The sequence below is a fragment of the Eutrigla gurnardus genome (genome assembly GCF_963514095.1).
Source record: "Eutrigla gurnardus genome assembly, chromosome: 16".
NCBI lineage: Eukaryota > Metazoa > Chordata > Actinopteri > Perciformes > Triglidae > Eutrigla > Eutrigla gurnardus.
In genome coordinates this window covers 9,118,083-9,128,002 of record NC_139927.1, presented here as the reverse complement: position 1 = coordinate 9,128,002, position 9,920 = coordinate 9,118,083, and the positions used below count along the sequence as shown (strand labels likewise).

At 47.0% G+C, this 9,920-nt stretch overlaps 1 protein-coding gene across 4 annotated transcripts in view; it reads left to right on the top strand.

Annotated features, from left to right (window-relative positions):
- Positions 1–221: 221 nt before the first annotated feature.
- Positions 222–9,920, top strand: part of sash1a (SAM and SH3 domain containing 1a) — a 136,889-nt gene continuing 127,190 nt past the window's right edge. The window contains exon 1 of one of the 4 annotated variants that reach the window (XM_084030940.1): positions 222–1,422. In XM_084030940.1, coding sequence (XP_083887066.1) covers positions 919–1,422 — 504 coding nt within the window. In that variant the 5' untranslated portion in view covers positions 222–918. The remainder of the gene's footprint in view (positions 1,423–9,920) is intronic. The other 3 variants (XM_084030935.1, XM_084030934.1, XM_084030937.1) reach the window with 3 other exon arrangements.

The following is a 9,920-nucleotide window of genomic DNA, read 5'->3' as shown; positions in this document are numbered from 1 at the left end:
ATATGAGCGAGAGGGAGAGAGACAGAGAGAGGTGCGGTGAACTCAGTCGTTGGGGAAGAATAATGTGACACAAACCGGCGGCTTTGGGGTATTTGTTTCTCCTGCGCAACTTTGGCCAAGCGGGTGGGAACCTGGTGACCCGCTGCGTTCCCGGCGTGACAAGTTGAGGAGAGGGGGGTGGGGAGGGGGGAGAGAGAGAGAGAGAGAAAAGAGGGACTCGCATCACTATTTTTAAATGGGTACAGTGAGGATTTTGGGGGCGTGGACGGTAGAGGAGCAGCGGTGAGCATGTTGGCTCTCTTGGCTGCAGCTCCAGCGTAGTGATGTGCCGGCTGGAGGACCCGGACCTGGACTCCGCGTAGACCCGAGCGGACTTCCTATCACATTTTTTTTTTAGAAGCCCGTGTTTGGCATCGATTTGGATTTTATTACCTTCAACGCGCTGCAGTCCGGCGATCCGGAGGACTTCTATGAAAAGGGGGGATAAGCCGTGAAAACGTTTTTTTTTCTTTTTTAGACGCAGCAGCTGCCGTGCGTAACGGAGGAAAAAATCTGGTCGAGCGGCTATTTAAATGACAATAGTTTGGAGGCTTTCTTCTGTGTTTAAGGAAGCCTGAGTGTCGGTTAATCGCTGACATGCTGGACTGACATTTGGGGGATTTGAACGCTGTTTCAAGTGCACCTGAAGTGGTCTTGTTTAGTAAATATTGACAGGTGTCGGGCTCAGCGCCGCGGACTCATCAGGTTGGCGATGGTTGTCAAGCCTTCCGTACGCAAGATGCAAACATTATTTACCTCACTTTCTTAATACACGTCGTCGTTAACCGTTTATGATGCGTTGGAAACGCCGACTGGGAGAGTAAAGCGTCACTTTTAGGGTCTTCTTTACTTGTTGTAGCCGATCTGGCAACAGCCAACATGACCACCAACGGACCTGTCATCGTTTTCGAGTGGCTGAAGACGCTCCAGCTCGCCCAGTACGTCGAGGCGTTCGTGGATAATGGATACGACGACCTGGAGGTCTGCAAGCAAATCGGGGACCCCGACCTGGACGCCATCGGGGTCTACATCCCGCACCACCGGCAGCGGATCCACGACGCGGTGAGGAGGCTCAAAGACGACGCCAACGAGACGGCCAGTGGACTCTACTTCACCCTGGAGCCGATGCCGCCCGCGGCCGAGATTTACACCAGCCACATGGTGGACCAGTACGAGTCCAAGCTGCGGGGGTCCAAGTCCTGGACCGAGCCCAACAGCGACCGGGTCGGGCGCAACGGCGGCTACATGGGCGCGCAGAGGAACCTGACGCTGGGCAACAGGAGGGAGCTGGTGATTTACCCCAAGCTGAAGCTGAAGATCATGATCAGGGATAAACTCATCAGGGATGGCATCAACCTCGCCAAACCGCCCTACTCTCACAAGGTAAGAGGGAACCAGGAACAATGATGGACACATGGTCCACATGGATCAAACACTTTTTATTTTAAATTAAGTTTAAATAAGACACATGATTTTAGATTTTTTTAAAAAGCTTTACAAAAAATAGTCCCACACATTTTTCACACTGGAGAAAACAGTTTGATGGACTAAAACAGATGTTACATGTTTATACACATATAAAGGCCATCATTCAGCCCACTGTCAGATAACGGCTCATCTTGTCTAAAGGGCATATTTCACTCACGTGTTGAACATCAAAATAAGCTAAGATAAATGAAGGCAAGATAGATGCCAGTGCGAAGCCTAAACATGATCAGCCTTTGCAGAAGCGTGAGTGGTTGCTGTCACTGTGAGTGATTGGAATGAAGTCGCTGCAGATCAATGAGCAGAGAGCGGACCGGAGATGCCGGTGATTTTGTGAAAAGGGGGAGGTGGAGGAAGATTTACGCTCCGGATTATTCATCTACTCTGACCTCACCTGTCCGGCGACTTGCTTCAGCGTTCAGTGTGGGTGAATCACATAAGCTCTTGGCTGTGATGAATAGAGAATGGGCTGCCGATGGCAGGGGCAGGGAATGAAGAGGGCCCAGCTGGGGAGGCTGTCGTGGTCCCGGAGCCAGGCTGAGAGGGCCTCTTGTTTGACAGTGACCTTTCTTCACAAGTGTCTGAATCATATGCCTTCCCAGCTGAGAGGGCTCCTCTGAATGACTGCTGTTTGCACACAGGGAGGCTTCTGATTGGCGCGTATGGAGGCAGAGGCCATCGGCTACTGTAGCAACGGCAACATGCAGTTTTTTTTTTGTTATCCCGAATAATAAACTTTCAATTATGACAATCTCAAAATGTATAATTAGCCTTGTTAGCTTGTCAGCAGAACCCACAAAACCAGTTCTCATCTATAGTGAAGTGCATGTGGTTTGAAAGCTTGCTTTGAATGCTGGGATTTTATTGTCTTAAGTCAGTGTCATTTATATATAAGTGATCTGGCTTCTATTCAGTAGTTGAACAAGCCCAAGGCTGAAACAACCGTGGTGTGGGGAGGGGATCAAAGTAAATAGACGTTCATATTTCTAAGATCCTGGTTCATGCCACTGTGTGTCAGTTGGATTGTCTTTGTGGATATGCAAATATTAATCTGCAGGTGCGGATCTAACGGCTTGTGTCTCACTTGCCATTCCAACTGAAACAGATCCTGAAGATAAGGTGAATGGTTAACGGACTTCAGACCGCTCGAGGCGGCGTTCACCCACTCACACACACACACACACACACACACACACACACACTCGTACTGATGGCTCAGACCCTAAACCTTGATGTCATGTTCCAGCGATCGCTCGCTTCCAAAATTAGCTTTCTCAAACCGATGCCAGCTTTGATTCCGTTTTTTTGCATGCTCTGTAAGCTCTTTTTGTCCGTCTGTGTATTTCTCCCACTTTGGTCGACTGTGAATCCCACAGAGATTTAGGATTTGTGAGGGATTAACTGTAAAAAAAACAGTGTTGGTTCCAGAGGGTTAAACTATCTCTCCCTTTTGAAGGCTGTATTTATTTAGAGCCAAAGCTTTGGCATTGAGGGTTTGGAGGCGAGTGAGCAGGTCAAGGTCTTTCTGTGTCGCTCGCTCGGTCTTGGTCTCTCTCTCTGTGCGTGTGTGTGTGTGTGTGTGTGTCTAACCCTGTAGTTTTGAATTGGCTCCAGCCCAGTGCTTTTCTCCCCCGGCGGAGTGAGAGACGGCGCTGTGACCAGCTGATGGAGGTTTGACTAACTGCTCCGTGATTGGGCTGTAGATATCTCCCCTCTCTCCGTGCGTTGGAGACCAGAGAGCCAGACTCGAGGCAATTACAGGTTACAGGATGTCAGTCTCCAGGGATGTTCATTGTATAGTGTAACCAAGATCTCCATCCCCGTTTCAACGGTCCCCGGGGCCTCTCAGTACGAAGGGGGGGTTCATGGACTCTGGTGCGATCTCGGTGGCACTGACTTTGTCGCCATTATTTGTCTGTGATATAAGCAGCAAGATTCAGAAAACCTCTTTAGTGTGTTATTGTCAAACCATTCAGCGAAAGGGCTCTGCTGGGTGTAATAAATACCCACGATCCTTATCAAGGCCGCAGAGACCTCCTTGCCTGAGACGGAGTATTATTTCTTATGATGTCAACAAACACGATCGGCACATTTCGAAATTCCTCGTCTGGGAGCGTTATAAGCAGAGAAGATGTACTGAAATGAAAGATGTTTAACTCCGATGATCGGCCTTTTATTTTGAAGTATTTCTCAAGTGTACAGTTGGTATGTCTGTTACGTTTCAGAGTACTGTGCTTTAAACGGTGGCAGGCTCCATGTTTTATTGTCTGTTCACTGGCAACGCAATTGTTCTCCTAAAACAAAGGAACCCATCCTTTCAGTTTGCTCTTCAAGTGGATAGTGTCCTTTCAAAATAAACCTCTGTCTTCAGGAACCTCACATCGAAGCTATCGAGTCAAACTGTTACTCTGTCCGTCACCTGGCTGCAAGACAAATATTCCTTTATGGAGATTAAACAATCGTTGCTCTATCCTTATCAAATTCTGTTTCCATTATCTTTTCTCACAGGATTCAAAGCATTTTTATCTTGTCAGAAATACCTTTTACTTTAAAATATTCCCCCTGCCAAACTATCTGAAGATGCGTCGCCAATCCAGAGACGGGCGCAGGGAGTGGCAGACATAATAGTGCCTCATTGTTAGCGCTGCGTTTCAGGAGGAAGTGGCGTCTAAACACGAGGAGATCCTCCATTGTTTGTATGGAAGCTGATGGAGCCGCGTGTCCTTTCACTGCTGGTCTGTTTTACATTCCCAATTTCCGTCTATTGAAACGAGCCGCGGAGGCAAGTGTCCAGCATTGTGCCGATGGGTGGGTGGTGTTAAAAAATCTGGGTGTCATGCAGAGAGAGAGAGAGAAAGGGAAGTAAATAGACGGGCACATTTTTATTTATTTTTTGGCTGAAGGAGGCTTGCTGGGTGCTTGGGTAGGAGAGCCACTGTGTCCATGGCAGTGGGTGGAGGACAGTTGGATGTTTATGGCCTTTCTCTGACTCCCACTGAACAGCTGATCAAATGTGGTGGTGTGGGAATCAGGAGGCCTCCAGCTTAGCACCCTGAAGAATGTAAGAAATGCAGTGGACACCCAGAGGTGTTGTATCTGTCGGGAAGGGGGGGGGGAAGCAGAAGGAAAGGTAACGTTTAACCGACTGTCTTTTATTACTTTCTTACATGCGGAGCAAAAAAGAGGAAGTTCGCCACCTTACATGCCAAACATTCACCTCACTTCCTTTTCTCCGTCCTTTTATCTTGATTAGTGTCCCAGCACTCTCGCCAAGCAGGAAATGAGCTTTTTGTTTAAGATGACCCTGTGTGGCTTCTGAGGGCCCTCAGGCTGACTGGACAGCTGCCAAGGCTTTGTGAAAAAATGCTTGAGCGTTTTTGAAATTATCTTGACTCCGTCATAATCTAAGTCTTTATATATCTTTCCAGCACCACCAAAATGTACACGTTTACGGTAGAGTGAAGCTCGGGTAAAAGCAGAGATGAAAGAGATTTCCATTCAAGCTGCAGTTTTATGTATTTATTCTCTTTTCCACGACATATGCATGCAATATGTGATGTCATTGTGAAATTAAAAAAAGCCCATTATATGGCTGAACTAAGAGCTCTTTCATTGCCTCGGTGGAACACTCTGCTTTTCATGACCTTCTCATTTAGCCTATGTTTTTTTGGCGTATATCCTCTTCAGCTCTGTCCCATGCTATAGGACTGGCATTCTGCCACCAGGAGGGAGAAAGCCTTTCACAACAGCCTCAGAGTTTTCCATGCACTTTGCCGAAAAACCTCTGTTTGCTTAGTCTTTATTAAGGGCTTCTTAAAGGACAACCAAGGACTCATAAAGGAGAAAGTCATAAAGAAGTCAAGGACCCGGCCTCTATTGTCCTGAGAGGACGGAGAAAGTCAATTAGCAAAGTGAGCTGCTGTTGACATTATGAAAAAGCGGGGTTTTGTGCAGCACTAAAAAAAAGGGATATAGCTCACATTCCCATCAGATGGAAAAAAAAGTCACATACACTTCACTTAGTGGCGCTCTTTGTAAACAACCCATGTTTAGGGCCCATTTAAACTCTCTCTGCTAAGCATAAACTACAAGTACCAGTATTTAGCTCTTTGCAGAGCAGCTGGGTGTGGGTGAGGACTGATGGCTATCACAGTGACCTTTGACCTCACTGCTTTTGACCTGCAGACTATAAGTGTTTATGTGGTCTCGGCCGAGGCAATGAAACGGACCACGCGCTCCTCAGCGGGGGCCACAGCCGAGTAATGTCAAGTTTACCTTACGTGTTGTGGATCATCTCCAGTTCATGTGATCACTTTCCCATCTGTAGAAAAATCACATGCGCAATAATTCACGAGACAATTTTCACTTCTCTGCTTCTGTTGGTCCAAAAACAATAACTGGAGAAAGAGCCACTTCATGTGTGTCCTTAAGACATATCCACTCACTTTCCCTCCTCCTTGTAATGCAGTGTGCGGGGGTTTCTGTCTTGACCACCCATCTCCTGGGATCCTGTGCAAATGTGGGAAAGCTGTATTTGCAGCTGGACTTCTCATTTCAGCGGGAATGGGGTGAGAGGGACTCGCTCCTACTGTGCTGTTTCTCACATGATCTACTGGCTTTCAAGCCACTCTTTTATTCCCCGGACGCGTGAACTCGCTTACGAAGATGACATTTCACAGAGCTCCAAATTTACAATTCAAGAAAAAATCGTCACCCGGCGTTTTCTATCCGTTCAGTTGTCAAATGATAATCTCAACATTTAGACGTTTAAGCTCGTGGTGAAATATTGAAGTGATGGTTTGCGGCAGTAAGTGTCGTTACCTCCTTGCTCTCGGAGATGTATTGTAGTCAAATGACATGTGTGAGCTACGGCCTATGTGTTTCCCTTAAAGTTATGCAGCCATGGTAACAGCTTTAAATAAAGCAGGCCCCGGCAGGCAGTATGGCCATTTAATTTTCCACAGTGGTGCTGGAGAACAGGTCCTGATGACACACATCCATGACAGATACATTATCAGAGCTATTCTGGTCTGAGGTTTCAGCAGCTTCCAGACAGCCTGTCTACGTGACCACATGATATGTGCATCGGGAATGACTGCAGGCTGCACGATCAATACAGAAGTATATCTGTCCGTATTTCTGCTTGATTTCTGATGTTCATCATCGGACAGGCGTGTAGTTGTTGTGTGTTTAGTTTGCGTTCTCAGCTATTGGGTGAAAAGGTCACATTGCGTTGTCACATTTTGTTGGCCCCATAGAAACCCTATCAATAGGGATCATCGTTTGGATTTTATTCCCATGCTTAATTATGTTTATGTAAAAAAAAAAAGCTCCTTTTAGACTGACATGATCATGTCTTTAAACTAAAAGGCTGTATTTTATGGTTCAGTGCACAGAAGGCAGGTTCCAGTCAGCAACAGCAAACAGAGGAACTCGATGTTGAGTTGCTGCTGTAAACATGTTTGTTTTTTACACATTTCTTCACCAGCTTTCTCTCAGTGTTGGCAAATGCAACCAAAAAAAGAACACAAACTTGCTTTAATCCCCCCCAAAAAACCCACATGCGGTAACCTGAAGGAATCCCGTCATAATAACAAAAGCCTCTGCTATGGTTTGAGCACATGTACACAATAATGACCTCTTTGAACAGCGGACATGGAGGGGAAACACAATGAAGATATCAAGTGCCCCCTCAAGGATGGGTAGTGACAAGAGAGCAGGCCGGAACATCTGTCCGTGTCAGGATCCAGATTGCAAACGCAACCGCGAATCAACACATCCGCACATGTTTTCCTTCTCTCTCTCTCTCTACGTCTCTGTCTGGCACACACTCATTACTGCGCTGGCAGTGATTACTCTGGAGGGGATCATAACATTTTCTCATTAAAAAGTAACAGAATCCTTGAGAAATGCTGAGCCATACCTTGTTGCACACCGCACATGCTGTCAGTCATCTCGTGTTTTGGTTTTTACGGTATCGCCTGAGGTAGTCATGTGTAAACTACGGTCCAAGAGGGCTAATTAAGTCCGACTCCCACGCATCTACAAGCTGGGCGGTCGCACACTAAAGCAACCAATTGTTAGTGCTATAATTCCACAGGTATGCCCCATAAATTATGAATGTTTGCTCTCATTGTTACATTTGAGACGCTGAAACGCACAAATGCTGAACTTTAATTTGATAATCGGCTCAAATTTGAAATTCTTGGCAAATCATCTTCTGTGAATAAGCAAATCGAATAATGGAGTAATGGTCAAACTGTGAGAGAGAAAGAAAAGTCAGTTGTAAGCTCCTTCTCATGAGGAACTCAAAAGAAAATGTGACAGAGGGCATTCTTGTCATTTTTCGCAAGCATTTTTCTTCCAGATTCTGCCGGTCACCCGTCTCCTTATCGTTACCAGTGACCTGCAGGACTCCTTCAGTCTTTCTTCACCACCTACAACGGAGCCTAATTGTCCTGCATGTAGCTACAGTTTGGCTCATGTCGGCCCATATTCTCTCAGGACTGTGTTTTAGGGATATAATGCGAGGGTGTAGAGAGATGAGTGAGGCATGATAGCAGAGAGCACGAGTGTTAGAGAGACAGACAGGGAGAGCGTGTATAATTACCTCGTCTGAAGCTGCTGCCAGCTTGGTGTGCAGAACGCAGCACAACCAACTCTTAACCCCCCCCTTATCCCTAATTGGTCCATTTCCAAGGCATGAGGGCAGGGCTGCGCTGAAAGCTTTGATCAGGGAGACCACACCAGTGTCGATGCGTCCCTACCTGAGTGCTTTTGTAGTGGCTGCGCTCGGTGGGGGATTAAGCCTGCACTGAACCCACTGAGTGTCTGTCTGCCTCTCCGCTCCGGCTTCCCCCCTGCGGCTCTGCATACCTGAATGTGAACCCTAATTACCTGGCAGTTACCGCATACCTCCAACACGCCTACGCAAAACACACAGGCGCATTTTTTTTTCCGCGACCGTGCCTTTTGTCACACGTGGTTTGTGGCATTTAATATCATAAGCGTTTACAAAACATTCAAGCCCCCCCCCCCCCCCCCCTCCAGCGCATTCCTGCACAAATAATCTGTGTGGGAAGCTGCGTGTGTGCATGCATCTCCTGCATGTGAACACTGTGGGACACATGTCTTCTGAACTGATGCTAATTGAGAGACGTGTTGTGAGTGTGTGTAGGTGACAGGTGCTTAGATAAGCTGAAGAAGTATGCTGACGGCAACAAGGGGGATCATGTATGTTCGGCGGATTTCGTCTTTTCAGGCATCTGTGGACAGCACAGCACAGAGTACAGAATCGGGCTCACGTCACATCATATTTTTCATCTTCACCGTTATACTTAGTGCTCTCTGCGGGGAGGCGAAGCCGGCCGACCAGCTGTGTCCGAATGTGTTTCAGCAAGCCAGTCCAACTGGTTATTAGTGGATTAGTCTAGACACGCTCAGTGTGGAAGGCTGGAGTTCATCACGCTAACTGCTGCTTTTTGACCTCTGAACATGGTAAAGTTAATTGTTCCGTTCATTAAACGCTAAGTGCGGTGCGAGATGGTCCCAGAACCCATTTCTTTGGTCTGAATCCGAATCCCACATCATTAAAAGCTCCGGTCCTCGTAGTCCCCGTGGCTTCTGCAGAGAAAAAAAAAGTCTGGTTAGGTTTGTTTTTGTTTGGATTAGCAGTGCAGGACATGAATCAGTCCAGCTGTACTAAGCTTAGCTAGGATACACAGTGAGTGAACTCTAGAGACGATGGTTTGTGCTGTACAAACTCAGAATTTGTGAAAAGGGCTTACCATGCAAGAGCGTCCGGCTCTGCAGCAAATGGAAGGACAAAGCAGCAGAAAAGCACTGCAGTGTGAGCACTCCTGCAGCCTCGTCCCTCAAGGCACATTTATGGGCACCCTTCGTATTTTCGGGATGCTCATGCAGTTATCCGAGGGCGCCCTTTGTTCACGTCTGAGATGTGCACTCACGGTTCTGCTTCATCTGCTGCCGCTGAACCGCAACACCGCAATTTCCATACCAGCAAAAACTTTAAACCAGCGCTCTGCCAAACCAACCGCTGTTTACTTTAATAGCCCCTGAGACTTCTTTTCTAGGGAAAGTCTCTCAGACAAATCTGGAAATGGGTAGTCTTCTCTGGTCCCACAGCATTTTAGACATTTTTATTTTGTTGTTTTTAATGAGAGGGTTGGCGCCATTGTCCAAGGATCTTAGATCATTCTAACCTCAGTTTAGTCTTCGGGTTTGTGTTACACAGTCAACTAGATTCTTGGCTTGGGTTGAATGTGTGAACAGATTCATCAGGAAGTTTGCCCTCGCTGGTAAACGGCAATCTGACATGTCTTCATTGTCGCTGACCTGGTGTGACTTTTACTGAAAGGCACTAGTTTATGTAACCA